At 38.1% G+C, this 23,023-nt stretch overlaps 2 protein-coding genes across 2 annotated transcripts in view; one reads left to right on the top strand and one right to left on the bottom strand.

The window, feature by feature from the left end:
• The window catches only part of LOC117237548, a 90,379-nt gene that overhangs the window by 35,050 nt on the left and 32,306 nt on the right, over positions 1-23,023 (bottom strand). Inside the window, exons 3-4 of the mRNA XM_033501618.1 lie at positions 15,724-15,858; positions 5,059-5,291 (exon numbers count right to left, since the gene is read on the bottom strand). Of these exons, the coding sequence (XP_033357509.1) occupies positions 5,059-5,291; positions 15,724-15,858 (368 nt within the window). The remainder of the gene's footprint in view (positions 1-5,058; positions 5,292-15,723; positions 15,859-23,023) is intronic.
• Positions 16,577-18,105, top strand: LOC117237549. Its single transcript, XM_033501620.1, has 2 exons — positions 16,577-16,933; positions 17,225-18,105. The coding sequence occupies exons 1-2, from the start codon at positions 16,734-16,736 to the stop codon at positions 17,367-17,369; spliced, it is 345 nt and encodes a 114-aa protein (XP_033357511.1). The 5' UTR covers positions 16,577-16,733; the 3' UTR covers positions 17,370-18,105.

The raw sequence follows: 23,023 nt of genomic DNA, 5'->3' as shown, positions 1-23,023 counted from the left end.
ACGGATCGTTGAATTATTAAGTATGAGAAGAGTATGTCGTAATGTCGATATGCAAACGCGAGGATATATAATCTACGAAGAACGCATTCAAAGTTCATAGGACAAATTGTTCACTAGTTTGTTTAAGGTTAATTTGTCTAATACCGTGCGTCAGTATTGGTAATAAGCGATTATAAGCTGTTACGGCTACCGTAACGTCGATACTTGAAGCCATCAAAGTTGCTGTCTGCTAGAGGGAAAGGGGATAAATCCTCCTCCATAATTCATGTTATGTCTGCCAGCTAATATAGTTAATGCCGACCAGTTCACCTGGGCACCTGCGTCCGAAATACTTGCAAAATTTCCCAGCTAATATTTGCATTTTGCGACACGATCCACCATTTTCACCCTGAACATTCGATTTTGTGAAATTATTCACAAACGCAGAATGTTGTATTCATAGAACTATGAATTTGCGTAAAAGTCCGTAGTCTAATTATTACGCTACAGAATTTTCGAAATTGTGACGTATAACTAATAAAATAGGTAACTGTTGTATTCTCGTAATATTTATAGCTTCTTTCTCTATGTATATAAGTACAAAAATACAAAAGAATACAATAAAACAGGTTTTTAAATTTATGCTTCTACGATTTTGTGACATATAAATTGGAAAGAATTGGAAATGCGCAGGCAACGCGACTTCTATCGTTCTAAGATAAGAGATCGATCCGCGCATATCCCGAATAACTAGCAGTTTGCCAGCAGGTACATATATACGTAGAGAAGCAATAACGCGAAAAGTTTTCGCAACGCTTCTGACGGAACACAAAAGACGTTCCAACCGCTTTCTTGTCTTTTCCTGCGGCCAATACTGACATTCCGTGATCTACATTTGGATATTAAAGTTTGTTCATCGTGATTTCATATTCCGACAACGCCCTTAGGCCAATGTTTGCATCATTTCGAATTCCTCCCGTTTTCGGTGCTCTGAATCACTCGATAGCATCAACCATCGTCTTTCTTATTCCCAATTGTCTTCTCGTAGCTCTTTTCGATTTCTCGATCATTCCGTCGTTATCCGGCTGAGATATAAAAGGACGCTCCTTCTTTTGATTTCTCCATGGCACTTGACGCGTCGCGTCGTCGACCTCCTCTCGGGAGGGAAACGTTTTTATAGATTTTATATACTGCAAATTGATATATGCGTGATCCCTTACATTACAGATTTCACATTCCATTTACATAATATTGAATTTTTCCAGTCGTATTAAAGAATTTAGAAATTTTTTTCGCCACGTGCACATCGCTCTCTGTTCGATAACAAAAAGAATGAGAAAAATCGTTCATCAGTATGGCACCTAACCTCGAGAATATTCAGAAACTCGCAAACAATAACACATGACGCGACATTTATTTTCATCATCATTTCATCCTGCTTCCTTTCAGCTATAATTAACCCAGTTTCACAAGCAAAGTTCAAAGAACCACACGAAGCTCCACTATCGAACCTGGTGGTACCCGTGTGTGATCGGTAATCGTTCGCGTTTATGGTACAATTTCGGAGACGCCCGAACGCGTAAATCGAATTGGTCCCTGCGGATTAGTGTCCACAACACCTAGCCAACTATGGTGCACACGGGCAACTCCGGCATCTCTTCGTTATTGGTGGGACGATTCGATTAAGCTGCATCAAAACGCGGCGGATGCGCGTGTTTGGCCTCATTTGCGAATGTACGGTGCACCTTTCTGATTCAGTGGCCCGCCTGGATCGACATCCCGTAACGGTATTATCTTCTATCGTTTCCCTTTGCGTCGCTTCCTCTCCGCTCTTTGTCAATGTTTCCCCCGCTATAAAATTGCTTACGGATTATTCGCTTGATCGGATTTCATCCGAATGTTAATCTTTGTAATGTGCTACAGGATCGTCCTTCATTTCGAGGTAACAAAAGATTTGAACAAGCAAGTGCCGTAAATACATAATTAAGCCTCAGACGGATTGATGAATAAGGATACAAAAAAAAAAAAGATATCGTTGCGGGTATTTAACAGCTAGTGCGTGGAATATCAAAACCGATATGTGTGGCAGCAGAAAACTAGGAAGAAGTAAATCACCGCTCGATGATTTAATTTATAGTCTTCCTATACTTTGATCCACATATCTCACTTTTATTTATCAATTTTTAAACAAAATCCACGAAATCCTAAACCCTAACACCAAACTTCTTTTTCATCATTCCACAGACATGCCATCGGTCCGACGAGCCACACGATCGTAATCATCGAGTCGTGACCCCCCCCGTTATTGGCTCCGGAAACCGCAATCGTCCACGTGTGCACGCAGAAACTACTCGACGAAGTTTCGTGCACTAATATCGAGAAATATGAAATATCGAGCGGGCGATGCCGATTGAATTCTAGAGCGGACCGTTTATTGAACCCACGGATTTTCTTTATTCCTGACAGGGTATCGGGTCTCGTGGTGAATGCAACCAGAGAGAGAATCGACGACTGGTATCTTTTTAAGGAAACGGATCTCGAAGTCGGCTAGAGCTGCCCGGGTCAATGGCTTCCTGCTACAAGCAAGGATATAATCCCATAAGTCAGTTCTGTGACCAGCGTTCAAACAAATATCGACGCGATTGTTCGATTCCCTCCGCGTCTAGCCAGCGACGGATAACGATCTCTGTCTGCGGAAAATGCAAAAGCATTGATCTCCTTCGATGGTTCGGCCGCTGGACTCTCCAGGTACTTTATTGAATCTCGTTCAGACTCGCGCGGCTGGTGAATTCTCGATTCTGAGGGAACACGTGCGCTACGATCGTGAATATTGCACCAGTGGTGGACCTTCGAAATGACCGCTTTATTGTGAGATACGTCGATTTTATACCTTCCAGAAATATCGTCGTTGGAATCAGCAGTGCAGGTCTAAGTGAATACAGAGAATCGACATTGATTTTGGAGTGATTTTATGGACATAAAATATTATATTGTTGCTTAATATGTAATGTTTCAAGATAAACGACATGAATGAGTACTATGTTGGTATATATGAAGTATCGTTTCTCATTTAAATGAACATTGAATTTAACGCGAAATGAGAAATTTGTTATCACATGTACCTATACCTCTTAATTTTTAATATCAACAGACATTTTTAATTTGTAATATTTGTATGCACGTTTCTCGTAAGCACGTAAATCTCTAACTATATTGTGCTCATAAGAAAACTAAGGAATATTTAAAAAATCCTCTTATCTTTTTGTCTGCAACGTCGGCGAAAACTTACGATTTCTTCATAGCTACACCTCATTTTCACATAACTGTCTTTACCTGCCTCTCTCACTCTTTCTCGCTTTGTGAATATTATAACGAAAGCCCCTAGCCTCGGTTCGTCTGGTCCAGGAGCAGGGTGTTCGTTTCCAGGATGCCATGCAAAATTCAAGCGGCAAGGATAAGGATCGCTCATTCTTCCGCGAGTTAGCCTAGCCAGCTTCTCTGGAATTGCTTTCGCCGGCAGAAGCTTAAAGTTTAAGTCGGTCGCGATTGTCTGGCAAACATTCGCCCCTCGAAGATTGATTTCGACTTTGATATTCCTCTTGCGGAAGTCATCTTACTTTTGACACGTTTTTTATCTTTCTTCATTTCTTCTTCTTCTTCTTCGTTCTACATTTCTACTTCTTTTATATTGCTTTCAGTGCACTGTTTGTTGCTAAAGTTGCGGCGTGAGAGTTTCGTGTCAAAGTCAATTTTATTTGACAACTTCCTCACGCGTTGCAAAGTCAAATATTATATTTATTTACAATAAATTGTATTGAATGCATTATTAGAACAAAAATTGTATTTTACCTTGGTTATTCCTTATTAATATTTGCATATTCTACAAGAGAACTTGTATTAAAATTCGTCGTACAAGATTCCCCTCAAAACTGCCACAAACAAAAACACGTGTCCCCTCAATTTTCAAACTCTATTCTCTCCCAATTTCAGCTCAAATTTCCCATTTATTTTTTCACCACATTATTCCCCATTCCATCGTACCGTACACAAACTATTCGTACAGTGCACATAGAAAAATCTCTAAAACGAAACAATTTCACCTTCAATCTCGAAACTCTTCGAGACAAAATTTCAAATATCCCTTTCGAGTTTTTCCACGAACAAGCAAAGAGCTTTCGCGCGGAGCAAACGCGACCACGATAAATATTTATTCCAAATTATTCGAACGAAGCTCAATTCCATTTCGTTCCATTTCATTCTGTTTTAGCGATGTTTCTTTAAGGGAAGAATAGAATATTCTTGGGTGGAAGCAAGCGTTAAAAATTAGATTGGAAATTAAATTGACCGTAGCCGAATGGCTTTTCTTCGGGGCGAAGAGACGGTTTCTTTGTAATCGTGCTCTTAATTGAAATTGGCAACTCGTTTAATCCCCCTTCGTCCGCAATTCGGTGAAACGCGTTCAGCGATTAAACTCTTCCACGTTTTGGCCGAGCGTCTTCTACCCGCGGAGAGCTTAATGCCGATAATTAGAATTAATTTCGCGAAAACCCTTGTGAACGCTAACGATTAAAATTAATTAATATTGATGCGGGGAAACGAGTGATAAAACTGTACAGTCGTGGGGAAGTTTTCGTTTAAATATTCGCGTGTGAGAAATTTGTTGAATGGTTCGCTCGACTTGCAGTTCATTATTCTAACAAATCTACGATCCACTAACCCTAAAATCTTAAAAAAAAAAAAAAATTAAAAAATACAGGATATTTCAGAAACAAGCGATCAAATTTTCATACCGTATTCTACTACCTTTAACCACTGACCGATAACCATAGAAACTTTATTCAGGTTAAAATTTTTAGGGTAATTTATCGAGACCATCTAAAACTCCCTGTATATCCATCCTCATACTCTGTTTTTACGCTTTGGTTGATACAATTTTTCCTTTGAGCCACAGTCACTGAAGAAATAGCAAAAAGAAGTAAAACAGAAAAGAGTAAAGAAAGAAAATGTTTAAGACTGTGATCGATATATAGAAACGAAATTTCCTCGTTGTAAATTGTTCTGTCACGTTGTTTGACTTACCTGTTTAATCCAACTTTTCCACAAGTCTCTGTCCCAGGGGTGGTGAAAGCCGAGATATAAGTGTCTCGTCTCGCGATGGTGACTGTCCTCTTGTTGTTGACTCTGATGACACTGTTGAGTGACTCTTGGAAATCCAGTGATACGCAGTACTAGTTTGCCCAGACGTGACGGGGCATAACACACCGCACCCCCGCCAGTTAGTTCCATCCACTCTGGCCTAGACTCTGGACAGGCTAAAATCAGGATGATTGATATCAAATTTAGTTACGACCAGTTTGACTCGGTTGTTGTCGCGTTACTTGTTTCGGTAAAATCGAATAGCAAGACTGGGGTTGACCATCGATCATCTTAGGGCTGTTATAGACAGATCATCATTATGTATATTTGACGTACGAAATTTTGTGAACGGTTTTTTACCTTTGGTCTTTGACTCTTAATCCCTTGCTTCACGATTAAGTTGGAATAGCGCGTGCCATAAACAACAATATGGTCGGTCACACGTCGAGCCATTTCACGGTTTGACTGAGCGCTCGAAGTTGTGCAAATCGCACATATCTTTTGATACATAAATGCGTGTGTAAGGTATAACCTATTTTATTTTACAAGATGTTTGATAAATAATTATTACCAATTGATCATCGAACAAGAAAGATTTATTATCTTAAAGTAAATAATAAGTTAATGACATTGACGTATCACGTCTCTCAAACTATGCTGTAGGTTAAGAGGTTAAACCTTTTAATAATGTATTAATCATCTATGAGATTCCTTCATTCATTAAACCTGTCTGTAACTCAACATTTTTATAAGATCTACAAACCTACATTTTATAGTTTCACACTTGAATCTCCCAATTGCGACACACACTTGAACAAGTTAATCGTAGAGCACTCTGAACGAAACGAGCTGCGAAAACAACTATCCGTTCTGAATGACCAACAGCGCCATAAAACGTGGACGGTCCTTTTGGAAAACTCATTGTATCGGAGCGTTAGTTCGCGAAACGGCGCGGCGAGCAGTTACCTCTCGAGCGATAAATTCCGGAGGATCAACAGTTCTGCCGGCTTTTTGACAGTGACAAACGCAGCCGAGTCGCGTCATCTAATTACACGGAACTACGAGTGGCAGCTGTCCATCGACGTTTCGAGCGAGCCAGGTCGGAGGTGAGCCAGCTTTAAATCCCGCCGCGTTCGTTTCACGCTGCGTGAACCACGCCTAACGCGGCTCGCGGTTTAACAACGCGGCTACCGACCAACCGATCGAGTTTTTCCCAAAAGCATCCGGGAAAACATCGATGCAAATCGGATTTTATTTGGTTGTCGCGAGTGGATCGCGTGGATTCGTGCAATACATCCCTCGGGTAGTTCGCTTCGAATAATAGCGGCCTACGTGAATCGGGTTTGACGATTCGATCGCGATCGTCACTCGCTGGATTGCGGCAATAGCATCGAGTTCTTACCGGGTGATGATAGATGTGCGTGGATCGTATGTGTGTGCAAACGCATGTTTTTGTGGAATGCGTGTAGAGAAATGGGTATTATTACTTAGAATAAATCCCTCACCTGAAGAACATCTCAGATTTTTATGAATATGTTGTTCAGTCAGTGTATCAATATATGGCCGCCAGCATGTTGAAAATTAGCTTCGAATATACATTCATGTAATTTAATAAAAGCATGTCTTTTTTCACCTTTTTTGTGAGAATCAATAGATACAATGTTATTTTATGATAGAGTAATACAATGCAAAATTTTAGAATAATATGAAAAAAATTTTTGTTTCTCAAGGAGTTTTATATTTTCGGTAGTTACGGTAATTTCGATTTCTCTTTGCAAACCATAGTCCTTATTTCAGAATCACTACTTTCTGGGTCCGCATAAAGAGATGCCTGATACAATTTTATCTTGAACGAGCGCACTGAACACCTATGTATATTCATTATAATTTTCGTGCATGCTCGAGTGTGATATCATATTTTACGTGGAGTTCTTATGGGACTACCGGGTTCCACGTATTCACATGGGAGAGAATTAATAATTGCCAGTGATTCGCTTCCATGTGAAAACAATTGCACGCTAATGTGTATATACGAGCGTTTGTCCGATAACATTATCCTTTGGGGAACAATTGCTTATGAAAGTAATCTCTATAGACTCGTGTAATTCGATAATATTGTCGTTTGGAAAAAGCTTGTTCGCTGAATTTCATTTCAAGTTACGTTTCATTTCATTCTATATAATCGAAGGCTTCTTTTAAATTAAGATCTACGATGATTGGTAATATCGCGTTTCTTTTTTTAAAATTTTTCATGTAATTTAAATTTTCTTGTAACCACCGTCGATCCAGAGAATATCGAGGAATTCTCAATTCGATACTATGATATACTCGATGGTTAATCGTAATTCAAGTTGATTATTCCAATTTCCATTGCATGTAATTGATTTAATTAAAATTTGAATTTTCTTATATTTTCAGAACAGAATTAATAGTTTTAATAAGATCAGCGATTAGTGAATAATTCAATGAAAACCCGAGTAGAATACTTTTTAGAAGGAAGAGTTAGAAGTGGAATAAAATATAACCTGATTAATATTTCCTATACAGCTTTACCTTTTGGAAGGTTATATAAATCTTGGTACCAGCTTTTCCTATCACATAATTCTCTTTTAATGCATAGATAAAGATTAATACACTTTCCATCTTGATATAAAAATTTTAAAAAGTTCCATTCCTTGTTCATAGCATATAACCGTATTATCATTGAACACCTAATAAATGATGACCACCTTGTATAACGTCATCGACGCGACGCAAAGTAACAATGGGTCAAACCGGGGTCGCGGGCAATTAAAACTTTGCGGAAAGCTTTTCAGGCTACAGGGAGCTTGGCCAACGCTCTGACTCATTAAGCAATCCCGAAAACTTTTTCTTACAATGCTAATGTCGATCGCTAAAATGATCTGATTGTGAATAAAAGAGTGCACTTTCTTGTAAAAAAATGACGAAAATTGTTATTAAATGGAATTATGTTGGAATAAGGTTTAATTAGTTTTAATTGGGTTAATAGCTGACGATAAAAGTGGTGGTAACTTTGAAATCAATTTGAAAATTAAAATTATGATCTTAATGGCAATAATTTTTCAACCGCTAATTCTTCGATTTCTATTTGAATTGATTTTTAATCAATTATTATGTTTTTTGTGCTATTATATCGATTATTATGCTCTTATTCGTCTTCCCTAAAATCGCTGCATCGTAATTAGTTAAATTAAATTCCACAAATCTGAACAAATTTAGAATATACTCGGTAAAATTAACAACCATGAAACTATTGCCAAAAATGATCATCGCGTGTAATTAGGAAACGGCAAGTGGTTCAATCTCTACCGATTTAAACAGCTACGGTCAGTTTCAATAGTAGTTGGCTTTATAGTTGGCTAACCTTTCCCTTTAATGACTCGCAATCTGAAACAAATCTCGCGGTCGTGTTGCCATTAATGTGCACTGGCTTTTCTGATTAACGTCGTTTAGTTTCTACCATGTGATTCGATTCTAATCAGTCAATACCGCTGTTCCACAGCGTGGATTGCCAAAAAGCTGGATGTTTCTCTATCCATTGCGGTCGTCACCTTGGTAACGTTAGTTACTTTACGCTTCTGCCGTTGATTTTCTCTTTAAAACGTGTTATTTAATCAACAATATCAACAATTTCGAAAATCACAAAACCGTCAACACCATTTGTACTAAACTGTATCATCACGCTAGATTGATCCTAATATGAACATTCCGATTGACACAGTTATTTAGAATCGCTTTTGCTCTTTGGGTAGATACTAAACACATAGTTATAGAGTTTCATGTCGAAGAAAAGCAAACTAGATGATTAGGAAAATATTAGAAAAACATACTCATTTGGAATATTTCCCTGCTAAGTTATTATATCTAGTACAAAAACTACTTTAAATTCGTAGCTCGAGCAATGCAATTTATATGTACGCTAAAACTAGTTGTCAGCAGAGGAAATCGCGCGGGATTCGAGCTTTCCTGGTTAAATGAATTTAAGCGCGTCACACATTAGAAGATCAAACTTTTGGGTAGCAACGAATATTAGGCCTGTTTAAATGGAAAACACTCTGAATCAAAATGCGAAATATCCACTTTGCATTAATAGACGTATATTTTATTACACGGATACATAATGTTACATTATACAATTCGATAGTTGCAATGGACCGCTTTCTTTTCTGTCCAACCGGTTTAGCACCGTCCTTCATATAAATAAATTTATTTATCGCAAAATACGAAATTGCGTAGAATCATTAGCGGCTTAATAGACACAGAACTAAATTCCGACCTCGTTTCAGCGAAAGGTACTCTCGGGACCGCTAAATACGATTTTTACACACGTCAGTGAATTTGTCCAAGCTTTTCTTCAAGTTATTAACTTACAAGTTACTAGTTGTTTTGTGGCCTAGTGAAAAGTTTCATCAAAGTGAAGGCAATGTCCCGTTGTTTACGAGCGATTTTCGTCATGAACAAGGTACGACTACCATCGATCCACTGATACATACGTTAGAGTCGCAGTTTTCGCATGGCCATTAAATCGCCAATGACTTTCTTATGAGCAGGATGCAACAAACGGGATATACCATGCAGAGAACAGCCGAATGACCGTATAAATATTCATTGGACGATTTAAATTCATAACTTCCAACGCAAATCGACCAACCCACGTTTTATTTTCCTTGCCCGTGTGTGTATCTTGTGTATACAGGTGTAGATGGATGTTAGATAGTTGTGGATGTGTAAACGAGAGGATAATTGAAGCGTCCGGGGAAAATGAAATTTTCCGTTTTTCTTCGCTCCAAGTACAGTCTACTATTGTTGCTTTGCCGTGTCAGAGGTTTGTACCCTGCAAAAAGATTATTTGGTAGTTTTTATTTTTTAACGAAGATCGTGCCAGTTTAACTGTCGATGTTTTCCTGGTTAGAGTCAGTTTGTTTTGAGATTAGCTATGCAGTCTTCATTTGCATTATAATAGCATCGTCGAGGAAAATGTAAATTTTATTCAGTGTTGGAAATGCTGGACGTTTACAGCAGCTTTGCCTTATTCGGTTCATTTGTTCTGATGCATTTGTGTTATTCTATGATTTAAAAATCTCAAAATCATAAGCTGCTTTTTTAAATATTTCTGACTATCGTAGCGTATTTGTTAGATAAATTAACTCGTAACTCGTGATTTGTAAAATTTTACTAATAATATTGGTCCAATTATCTGCAAAGAGATCGCAGTGGTTAAAATATTAAATTCTGGGGCATCCTGTATTTGCTTTAACGGATATCGGTACACTTTTCCGAAAATCGCTATTGGATTGAATCCAAGATGACCGCTGGATCTGTAGCGGACATCCGACATAAGCGGCAAGTTTTGGCCGACATGAGAGGGCAGCGTCAAAGAGACCCGTGGCCAACTCTAAATTCACCTTTTCCGCGGTATTACCGTTAATTTCAAGGAGGATGCGCTTTGACGGTCGTTCCTTCGGAACACTGAGCTTGATTAAACTCGAGACTAGTTGTCGGTAACAGGTGTTCGCCATCGGCGAACGTGCTGAATCAACAGCAAACAACCAGGGGCGATCCTGTCTCGTCCCTGTTCACCGACTTCCGGCCGCGTCATTTTCGGCCAACTTATTTACTTTCCGACTTTCGATGGCCGCAACGCCGGATGAGAAGGCTTTCGTGAATTTCAGCCGGTGATTTGCGCCTGGCATCCACCTCCATCAGCTTAAGTTCGTTTGGCTTAATTAACAGGCGAAGTTGATCCGTTTGGTCTTTGATGTTGTCATTGGGTGGTTACTTTTAATTTACCTTTTTGTTTTAATTTACCACGTGATGTTGCCTTTGTCGTTGATTGATGAAGATGTGCCACCGGATAAAGGTCATGGTGTTAACTAGGGCGTTTGGATTAGTGGCGACGTGCTTAAAAATGAGAATCAGATTAGCATGATAGCTTTTACGAAGTGTCTTTTGTAGCCTAATTTCATGTATAACGAATACATATTAATTTCTTATTAATCGAAACGAGATAAAAAGCTATATCGACGTTTGCCCCATAACCAGGTTGAATCGCTCGTGTTTCCCCATTTTACTCGCAGGAAACACAATAATTTTTAATACATCGAAAACATCCGCAAACAGATCTATTGCAGCGAAACTTAAAAACACGAGGAAAGTTACCATCGGACTTGACGCTTTCAAGGGAGATCAAAGCGATATTTGCAAAGGTATTTTGCACCTTTTTACCAGTATCACAGCTATTTGCCAGCCTATATCGGCGCATCGATCGGCGGAGACTACCGCGAATCCATAGTAAATGCCCATTGATTCCGACGTTTTTATCAAATGACGACGAAGTTGAACGTCGCTTTGCCGAACGTGCTCGGAATCAAATCATTGGTTCCTCGTCGACGATCGGGTTTTTCTTACCGTTCGATATTTCCCGAGCTATAAATGGCGAACAATACCATGGAAAACAGTCGCGCTATACCTCTCTTTCTCCACTTTCGTCGTTCTTTTCAAGATTCTGTCCAATCATCGACATCGTTTCAGCTTCTGTCTTATTGTCGTACGTCTTTTCTTTCTTTTCTTCTTTCACCTTTTTATTATCTCCTGTTCTATCTTGCTTTTTTATGCGAGCAATCGACTATTAAAATTCATGGAACGATGCTTCTGTTATTCCAGTTGTTTCTTCGCCCTCGCGTCGAACCAGGCGAAGTCAGCTTCGAAAGTCGATGTCGTTCGATTTTCCCATTTATCCAATTCCCACTTTTCGTCTCTTCTTTGCTTTCTTTCCTTTCTCTCTCTTTCTCTTTCGCTGCCTGTGTATGTTCTTTTCGATTTTGTTTGTCGTACATTTTGGAATAGAGCAGCGAGCATTGGAAAAGTTGCCGATCGATTAATTCCGAACAAGACACTTCGTTTTTCGCCAGTTTCATCCCGACCGATGCCGGCTGCATTGTTTTTTGCACGGTGCAATTTACGATCGACAGCTCGCCCCTGTTCCCTTTGTGACGAGCGCGTCTATCGATTCCAACAGACGTGATTAGCTTTTTTCCGCGAGTGATCCTCGCTCGTGATTTTTTCCGACACCATCCTCACATCATTATGCAACAATGATCGTTGCTGAATTTTTTAACGACAACAAGATTTTTGTATAAATTATAAACTTTATAATTTTGTATTAACATTATTTATTAAATTACTTCAAAATAAAACCAGATTTATTAATTAAATATAGAAGATTGATTTTATTCGACGATTAAATAGATAAAATGGGAATTGCTCCGAAATCGATAATAAACGATTTAGTCATTAGTTTCAAGCTGACCGCATTAAAGTCTGATCGAATCACATCGTAGAAAACTAATAGCTTTTCCAGTGAAACAATTACGACTTATCGACACCATCACGCGTAGCGATTAATCTTTTTCGTCCTATAAAGGTCGGCCACAAGATTCCAATGAAATATAGATCTATAACACGTTAATGTATTGTTCGTACTAAGTGCGGATTAAATACTCGAAGCATTAAGGAGAAAAATAAACAAAATTAACAAAAACCGGTTTATTCGAGAAATATCGTTGCTTTAGGACATCATTACACAATTAACCATTCGATATGGCGGTGGATCCGATGGATCTGGATGCTCGAAACCGTAATTGCATGTCACCGCGATAAATCCTTTCCTGGAAAGAAATTCTTGATCCGCGGAACGTACTTAGGAATGGTGACAGAATCGTTTCACGGCAAGGATAAGGGACAAAACGTAGATAAATCATGGTGTTTCGTGGACAGGATAGAAGGATGGAAAAGAGGGGAGGGGTTCGGAGGCAGATCAGAGGGTGTACAAAATTGAGCCTGAATGTTTTCATTTCACCCTAAACTGACGCGCTTTTATCTTCTGGAGGAACTTGCAGACGTTTACGTAAAACGGCCAAGGTATCGTAATTGAAAGTGAAAGTGAGCGATAAAAGTAGTTCAGATAATAAAATTAGATGGTTTTTAATAGAAAAATTATAAAAATTATATGCGATGTACTTTAATCTTGCTACAAAGATTATAAAATCAACTAAGCACGAAGCATGAGATTTTTTGTCTTTTGGACTTAATAAAAAGAGACAGAAGGAAAATATATATGGTACACGTATCTCTTCGAAAATTTTTCCCATCTTTTCATCAAAGCGGCCCGATTCTTTTAACGTCACCATGTTAGGATATCCATAAAATATCGACATACAAACAGATTAGCGAACAAGGACATACCATTCCATCTCCTGGAACAATCAACGAAACGAATGTTTTTATCCAAACTGACAATTCTTTATCTGGCAGGTTAACTCCTCAAGTGGTCGCGCTTCCGCCCGCAAAAAGAAATCCAATTTAAAGTTCACTTATCAGTCATGGGGTTAGATACTTGTATCTTACCTAACATTCGACCATCGCGGCTATGAATCCGACAATTGATTGGCGTAACCGGTCTAACGGAACTTTCGGAGGATAAATCAAAGCTGAACATAAATCGTGGTTCGATATTGGAGATTGCAGTAGAGGGATGTTTTCTTTTCACGAGACATTCGTATCTGCGAAGCCATGATTCTATTGAGAGATTTTGTTGTATTCTCGACTGTAACACGTAGACAAATTTATTTCCACTTTGTTACACAGGGTTTCGACTGCACGCAATACTGTAGGTAAAATTAATTTTACGTGAGTCTTTTATAAAATTAAAACAAATAGCAGAATATTTTACAAACCTCTTTTAAAAAATTTAATATCGTATTGCTCTAAATTTTTCATAAATTTAATGTCTACCTGGTAAATAGGCTAAAAATATTTATCCAATATAAATTTCACTCATTTGAATCAATATTCTATTCTTTTCTGTATATTTTTGTGCATACAACGCGGAAACACTCGATGCTTTCGTTAGATGTTGAAATTATAAAAGTCGTAGTTAGAAGACGGGGAAACAATCGAGAGAAGCGGAGTTGAAGGAAAAGAGGAGTGAGATTTATAAGTCGAGACTTCCTTGAAACGAGTTTACGGAAGTTTTGATCGTCGAATGAAAATTACGAAGTTAGATTATGAGTTTCGCCAACGAGTATGGCAAAAAGCTGTATACATGTGTGACCGATAGTAAGTGTCCGCCGTTCTTTTATGATTCATACGACATGAATAATTTGGGTAATAAGATCTTGATATCCCATTCCAAAGTTTAACCACTTCACTCAGAAAATTACCCATAAGATTCTCCCAAAACTTTACAAACATAATAATCGCTTTTTAAATTAAATTCCAGAAATATTCTCTGCAAGACGTAACTAATTCGTTATATTCTTGCTGTTTTTTCGACCAATCGCGGGGAGACGTAGTCGCTAGGAGAGACGTCAACGGGAGTCGTAAATTCCCGTTACGATTATAACAATCGACACCACGACTTGATCGATCCCCTGATTTCCGTTGAGATAATAGGGGTGATTGAGTTTGTATAACACTGTGATTCACAGAATTATAAATTATATATTTCCAACACTTCGATTACACTGATGAGCATAGATAGATAGATAATCACTTATCGCACGAAGATAAGATAGATATGTACGTTAGAGCAGGGCTCTTGTAATTGGATTTAATGTATTAGTGGACGTAGCACTATAAGATATTTAGGAGAGGAAATGTATGCTCGACAATACCGAGACCGACTCTCGCGTTATGCTTAGACTGCCCCGATAGGCATTAGCGTTAGATTTAGTAGTTGACTTTTTCAACGATGTAGAAGAAGTGAAGTTGAGTGACGATGCTGCGTCGGAGGAAAGCTAAGGATGGGTGTGTCTAGCGCACGGGATCATCGGATTTGTTAGTGACGATTTTAGTTAGGAGAGTGAGGGAATGGGCTTCGTTGTTAATTGGTTAAACGAAGGGTCTTAACCGCCCTCGAGAGAAAGTGGTTAGTGGGAGGAAAGTTGCATCATACGTGAGAAAAACTAACTTTCCCTTGTCAAGCCGTGGTAGACAATAGTCTTTAGAAATTCTTCGGAAACAGACGTTTGTTTGGTTTGAAGAACCTCTACTAGGAAATTCCTGAGATTTATGGAAGATACTTAAGGCTACTGAGGGTACGCCGTACGGAAGAGCGGACATCTGGTGTCCGTTTGGCCCGCGGTGTGTGACCTGGGCCAGGCAGAGGGTCGCCCGGCGTAACACTTGCAGCATTGTATCAAATGACACCAAACATTTCGTCTACTAATTTTTATCATATTGTTCCAATTCTAATTAATTTCGTATAATATATCTAGAGAAATATTAAAAATTCATAGTTCTGCTGCTGATATAATTCGCTAGACTTCGATCTACCTCTCGTGTATCACAAAAAATCAATGGTTCAGCGTTTTTCACTAGCACGAACAAAGAATCTCATCCCTGAGCGTCGTGGCACGATGATATATGTTTCAATAATTGCAGTCGCAAGAAATCGAGCACGGAGCGTGAGATAAAGCCGGTTCTTATCCTTTCTTTGTACGTTCGACAGGCCTGAGGCTCCGTTTCTACCAAGCGTTTCTTATCCCCATAGGGGAGGATTGGCGAAATCCCGCGTGGAACACTTACCTGGATAAAGGAACAGCCTGGATCCGATGACAGCCAAGGGTCGCCTCTTCCACTGGGGAAAAACCAACCCCTTCAACACGAGCGCGTACCCGCAACGGCTGTATCCAACAAGCTCCGGCAAGGGGGATGCGGGTCCTGTGAGAAAAACGGTGAAGAGATGAGCTACGGTGTTTCTAATCGGCGTAGAGAGATACAAGTGGTGCCAGTGCGATTATTGTGAAAGCTGGGCAAGTGGGTTGGGGTTAGATTGAGTAACCCTCTTTTGTAAATATTTCTTATATCATTGGTTATATTATTTTCTTAGCTTTTTTTATATATACTGCAATACTTTTTTTTCTATTTGAAACTCACCACCAAACCGTATTATAAGTCGTAAGTCACATACTGTCGCTAAACATATTTTTCGACAAGCTATAAAATAATTCTACGCGATAATAAAATCAATGATTACCGTACCAGATATGCAAAAGCGAATGGTCAATTGTTAATTTCCTACGATGTTCACGATCGGAAGTTTTACTGGAAAGATAATACTGTATTACTATCTATTTATAATCATGCCATATTCTCACATTTCATATATAGTTTGGATTTCAACTCCAGAAATCAATCGACAAAGTCGCGATAAATATAAAATTACATAGAAAGATGTCATCAGCTTTTAACATGCCAAAACTGCTTTAAACTAAAATTCTCCTGTAATTAGATTAAAAGCTATAATTTATTCAATCCTACCCATATTCTCATCGTAAATATTAAATGAACGGCAGACGAATGTCAATGAAGAATTTAAAAGTCAGATAATTAAATTCAGAATTATATAATCGGAGATTAAAAATTCTTCGTTGCTCGAATAAATCCTGACTTGGTACGAATTCAGTGCGGTTGTAAAATTGTTAATTAGTATGCGATTCCTTTCGATAGTCGCGATTATTTCGCGCAAGCTGTTGCAACAACGTTGAAAAATAAGATCTCGAATTCTCCCTCACGCTGTAAGTTCCTCGTGCAAGATGCTGCCCGGATATGGACTTCGAATTCATGAAATTGTAATTCCTTTCTGTACGCCAGCGAAGCATTATGTACACGGAATTCCTACAACTTCGAGGAAATATAAGCAACTAGGAAAATTAAGGACGAGGGAACCGATTTCACTGAAACTGCCGGCAGCTTTAATATGCCCACGCTACCGCTTTAGCGAAAAATATCGAAGGTAAGCAATAACTGACCGTCTTATTAAACCTCTCTTTATGGAAAGAAATTCGCATCGCCCAAAAAACTGATAGGACGGTACGGGAATCCCTTTATGATGCAACGATTCACTTATTCCTCAAATTATCTAGAAAATATAATATGGAAATTGTTTTTGCCATAATTTACACGAATAAAGAAACTAAATATATAACATAAATCTCTGTTGAAATTAAATAACAATTTATTGGAATGTTTTATAACAGAAATCATCAAACTGCGAAGAATTAAAATAAAAATAAATTTGTTTCAGTGTGGGAAAGTATAGGTCAAGCATTGAGATGTTGAAGAAGCCAGTTTATGTTTTCAAACAGCCACTTGGTAACGACGGAAGCTACAGCTTTGGAATTGAATTAAAATTAGAAACGGTTAACTGCGTAGACGGTGAGCACAAGTGACATCTGTATGCATCCGCATTAATGCAGTTTCGCGTTAGAATTCACTTTCGATGTTACCGAAATTCATCGTTAAATAACGCTTCATGGCGCAAAGCATGCAAATCATCCCCAAGAGACATCATAGACGGCGTTCACTCGAAACCATCATGTATATTTCATGTAGAAATGTGCATAAACGGCTTCTATCGGCCGCGCAACTACAATATTTCCGATCGTTACGTTTGCTTTGGCGGCAATTTTCCCGTCTTATTTATATTTTTTACAATTTGCATTTCTTATCGAACTTTTAAATTGGAATTTGCGAGATTTCCTCGCGTTTGCCTTCGTATCGTGTTTGACGGTGTTTTTCCGAAAATTTATGAGAAGAGAAAAGTCAAGTAAACTTGATAAATTGTGTTCCAACGCGATACAATATCAAATATGTGTAACATCAAATGTATGTAATAATCGACCAGCTCCTTCGGAATTTCATACCGTTGAATATCTTAATCAACCAACATCGACGAGAGGGGAACCAAGCATTCCACAAAGCCGCGAGTTTGTCCGACGAACCAGCAATATGCACGTTATCTCTTGGCATACTAAATGAAAATCTATCGAATAAATATTGACGTTCATGCGGCTCCTGACGCGGCTTCGTGCTTGCTCGCCGATTAACGGACCACGGTTATCGCCAGTTACGCGCATATATTATGTATAATTCTGCATGTGGCTCGTTACATTGTCAAGAATAAAAATGGACTCTCGAATTTGAATTAAGAATATTTCAATAAACTATATTAATTTGGATTCCGGAATTGTTGGAATTTGAATTTCAGAGTAACTCCCACTTATCTGTCCGATAATTTAATATAATTCAGAAATAGTTATATACATGGAGAAGTCGAAACGTAGAAAATTTGTGGAAATAAATTTAAAACCCGCTCGAATGTCACATCTCAGTTTTATACCACTTTTCCGTATTATTACGAGGTTTATCCACGGTTCACTACGATATCTATGGAAAAACTGATGAGGTAGGGTTCACAGTGAAACAGAATCATGATATTCGATGGGAAGATGACGAAGTGCTGGACTAACTCAATTAACCCGTTGATGGTGCTGGCGTAGCTGGTTGGTGAGCCATTAAAAGCGTAGTCAGTGTAACAGGATCCAAGCACATCCTGTAATTATCTACACCCCTAAAACGTCATTTCTGGACAATTCCACGAAAGCAGTAACTACAGCTATCTTATTGGCGACTTAATCTTGGATACGGTCCTCGAGATGGACGAATTATAATTATATGTATAGTCATCAAGGTATCAGAAACAATAAAGTGTATCTTTTGTTACACAAGTAGATATGAAACTCGATCAAACAAAAAGTTGACAGAAATAATTCAGGTAAGGCATAGACACGAATCGAAAAACATTATTATTTGATAATTCTTTTCTGCATAATTTTCTGCAAGATTAAATGTTCTTTTATAAATTTCGAAGGTTGGAAAGTTTTACAATATTCTGAACGTGGTCACTAGTTTATGCTTTTTGAATTTTAGCTTGTCTGCATTACGTAATGGTTGCATTAGCAGCATTAGCTCTTTATTTGCGAGGATTCTATGAGTTTGCGAGGCATTTAGAACAGTCAATGCAAAAACGAACATCGTCTGGAAATTGTAAAGCTTCTTTGTATAATGCGTTGTGAATGTAAGTTAGTTAGAGAATCAGAAACATAAAGACAGAGGATGGAGTTGACGGTTATTTCGAGCAACTTAATTAAGAATTTCGAAAAGCTGTAAAAGTAAAATTATCTCAGTGTTGCGTATTATCGACTAAAGAGCAACCGGTCAGGTCAAATCGATCGGTCGATAACGCGTACCTCGAATGACTTAACGTTCAAGGTGGAGGAGATGAAATAACTCGAGCGTTAGATTTAGACGGCACTTTATTTGTATTAGATGTAGCACTTAAGGGGGGGAGGTAAGTTTAATTCGTACAAAAAAAGGCATGTCTTTGTGAATTTTTTCTGACGATACAGTTAAAATTTCTGTTTTAAAACCAATAGTACATTAAAGTATGACATTCGAAGAATATTGTATAAAATTTTCAGGGAGAAATATTAAAAAATACGGCAATGGCAGCAATTATTCGGACGTGTCTCGGAAAAAAGTATAATTGCAGAACGTGGTACTGGATCATCAGAAATCAAAAAATTAAAGTTCATTCGTTAGGTAACAGCTTTCCCCAGGTAACGCTGCGAAGATTTTTTCGAAATTTCAATTTTTCACTTTTTTGGAACACTTTGAAGGGAAAAATGCGATTTTGTGCGAAAATTTTCGGCTAATTTGTTATTTTAAAATAAAAATAATTAACAAATTTGAAAAAAACTCTACAGCGTTACCTCGCAAATTATGTACAGAAGTAGTTTTCAAAATTTCAAAAGGATCGGTGCAATAGTTTTGAAGTAATTGGGGGAACCGACTTTGAAAACGTGAGTTGTGGGGAAAACGCTTTAAAGTTTTGAACACTAAAAAATTTGGTATAAAACGTTCATAAGCGAATTTTATCGGTTTACCTCTTCACTAGCGTAACAATTGTTGAAAAGATTAATAAAAAATCAATTATCCTATAATATTTTTTACGATCCTTCGTAATTTGATGTTCAACAGTCACTTTTATTTTTTTAGCTGACGCGCTATTTGTTGAAGTGCCTTCGTATTTACGTTTATGCGGAGGTACAATTTTTCTAGGTCGATATAATCTCGAACCAGTTGATTGTCTATCAGATCTAGTAACTTTTTTAGGCATTTTAGTAATAATTTAACACAAAACTTAATGAAAATGGAATATTTACTCCTACACTAAATTTTTTACTCTACACTGACAAAATATACAGTACAGGTATAAGGAGGTTTGTACTTAAGTCGTTAAGTACTATAAATAGATCTGGGGGTAAGATTAGGTATTATATAGGGAAAAAAATGTCTGCGAAGTAACAATAGCACGCTCGAGTCGAGTAGGTAATATCATCCGACATGTATAAAAATACTCGTAACTTCGTCAATTTTGCTCCAATCGAGTTGAAATTTTGACACAATATTCTTAAGATGTTATGCATTCAATTAAAAAAATAAAAAAAATGCAAAAAAATTTTAAACTCCTCCCCACCCCCCGCGCCCCTTAACCAAACTAAGTTGGGACTTTGTCGTCCTGTGTGTACACTGTCCGATGGTTGAAGCTGAACCGAGCCCCGTGCCCTTCCGGCTGGTCCTTGCCTGGATTTTTCCTGGCCTCGAGTCATTACGTTTACTGCCCTGGGAGGACCAGTAATTCGAAATTTCCTAATGGGGGAAATGGGCCTGTCCGTGCCATAAACGGATGGCCAACTAAAATTCCAAACACTCGGTACAACTGATATATTAAAATAGAATGCTTAACCGTACTTTAATACCTCAATTATCCAACAACAATGAATATTTCCACCTTGTGTGGGTGTCGGCAACTATTAAACCGTAATATTCGCTTGATGAATAGCATTTCGTTTTTCCTCGTGACGTAACTTTTCTCGAAACTGTGGCGAATTTTACTATGATCTAACAATATACTTTCAGCCGTAATTTCGTCGAAGGACCAATTTAAATCGCTGAGATAGTAGGCAGGATTTCCGGTGGAACTTCCGGTCGATAAACTATCGACATGCTCCGTTCTTGTGCGAAACTCGTTCTATGGTCCTGTGAAATTTCGCGCGACACCAGAAGTTCTTGTTCGTCGTAATTTTGGAAATGGACCAAGTGTATCGTTCGCGTTAGTTCCGGCCAGGAGTACCATTTGTCGTCACAGCGAACTTGCCGTTGCCGGCCGGATAACTTTCGAGTCGCGAAATTTCGTTCGGCATTAGTTTCAAAACGCGCCTCTGTTCCGCTACCGGCACTCGACTAAATATTTACGTTGTTTGTTGCAAAAGTAATGCTCGTTGTATTTGTGTTTGTATGGTTAAGCTAAGATTTAGCACAGAAACGGAAGAGATTAGCCAACTAAATGAAACGATTTAAAATTATGCTGCCTTCTTTGGTTAATCTTTTAATTCGCGATTCTGCGCTGTAACATTTAGTTTAAAAACGCGACGATCTCTGCTTCTGATTAATATCTAACCCTTTTCGGCGAAAGCTCTTTTCTTTCATAAAAATGTAGAAGGTTTAGATAGCAGAAAGTTTCAAACGTGGTACATTTGAAACAAATACTGCACTGCGAGAAGTAAACAAGAGACAGTTTACAGGAGCAGAAGCATTACAATAGTATAAAACTTCAACATTATGATTTACCTTTTTAACTTGTTTGTGCATGTAACGCAGAAGGACTTTAAAATTTGCTTTCACTAAGGGCTTAGTAGCTGTCCGAACATTCACCGAGGATATTCATGGATTTGGATGTAAGTATATCTCAGAGTTACGGTTCGAAACCGTGATTTAGTATGCAGTTTGATCTTCTACGATTTAATCTGAATCTAGGATGCTGTTGAATATACACTTGCAAATATTTATCCCAATTGTCAGACGATTTCTATGTTAAACCATCTGATAATACTTTTGTTCGATAGGAACAAACCTTGCGAATATTTGAAATTAGATTCTTACCATTCTTCGATAACTATAAATCAATCGAAAATTTTCAAAAGTTTACTGTCGTTCTATTCAAATCACAGAATCCACGAAACAATGATAAATCAGCAATATTCAGAAAACAAAGGGAAGAGATACACATCCATCAAATATCTGTAGTCAATGTATCAAAATTCCTTTTCTTATATATTCAGTTATTCGTCTATTATTCATCCATCATTTATTATACAATTCCATCTATTCGTTTTCTCTTTTATCCGTTCGGTTCATCATTTTTTAAAGCTGAATGGTCATTGGCCATACAGCGTGCACTTCGCCCTATTGAATAGAGAGGCCGCGAGAAAGCATAGTCTTCGGGGTTCACGCGTGCCACCCCAATTATGACGTTATTGCCGCTATTAATGAGCAATTTCGCGGGCTCTATGCTATTGCCCCCGTAAACTCCAAGTGCATTATGCTAACTTACGTTATACAATTTGCTGGGCTAATTAAGTTAAGACGTTAGATAGGCGCGTAACCACGATACCCGTTTCTGGGCTGTGGTTGTTTCCAACCTTTTTCTTCTTGCACGACTCTAGAAAGCCTCTAAAAAGCTTCGCCTTGTCGCTTCATATTTTCTGCAACCTCGGCACTAGATTGGTGAATAAGTCTGAGACTCTGATGTACTGGTTGAAAGCTTTGGAATTTCACCGAAGAAATCGATCTGGAGAATAGTTCTCTTTTTGTGAAAAAATACGTGAGGATCTCTTGTAAAATGATGCAATTGATGTAACGGTGGTTATGGGTTTCAATTAGCGTCAAAATGTAAATTTACATAAAAATCTGCAGTCTATTTATCGATTATTATTTCCGAATTACACAATATTGTAAAGTGCCAAAATAAACGCTTTTATTCTGTATATCTTCTGTACATATATTCTGTATCTATAAAACCACAAAACTCACCCACCAATATAATTTCAACAAAACAAATTTCTAAAAAAATTCGTGTGAAAGAATCACGAGCTTTCCAGGGAATCGGTAAACAATCGGACATTCAATTTACGAAATGAAA

Source organism: Bombus vosnesenskii, unplaced genomic scaffold (genome assembly GCF_011952255.1).
Source record: "Bombus vosnesenskii isolate JDL3184/JDL3185 unplaced genomic scaffold, Bvos_JDL3184-5_v1.1 scf7180000013379, whole genome shotgun sequence".
Taxonomy (NCBI): Eukaryota; Metazoa; Arthropoda; class Insecta; order Hymenoptera; family Apidae; genus Bombus; species Bombus vosnesenskii.
Note: the sequence above shows the minus strand (reverse complement) of the source record. Positions and strands in the feature narration are given on the sequence as shown.

Bases quoted from the DNA above. Each gene is read 5' to 3' on its own strand.
- LOC117237549 (XM_033501620.1), top strand. From the start codon at position 16,734: ATGCTGCCCGGATATGGACTTCGAATTCATGAAATTGTAATTCCTTTC. The intron at 16,934-17,224 runs GTAAGCAATAAC...AATTTGTTTCAG, and splicing joins TTTAGCGAAAAATATCGAAG to TGTGGGAAAGTATAGGTCAA.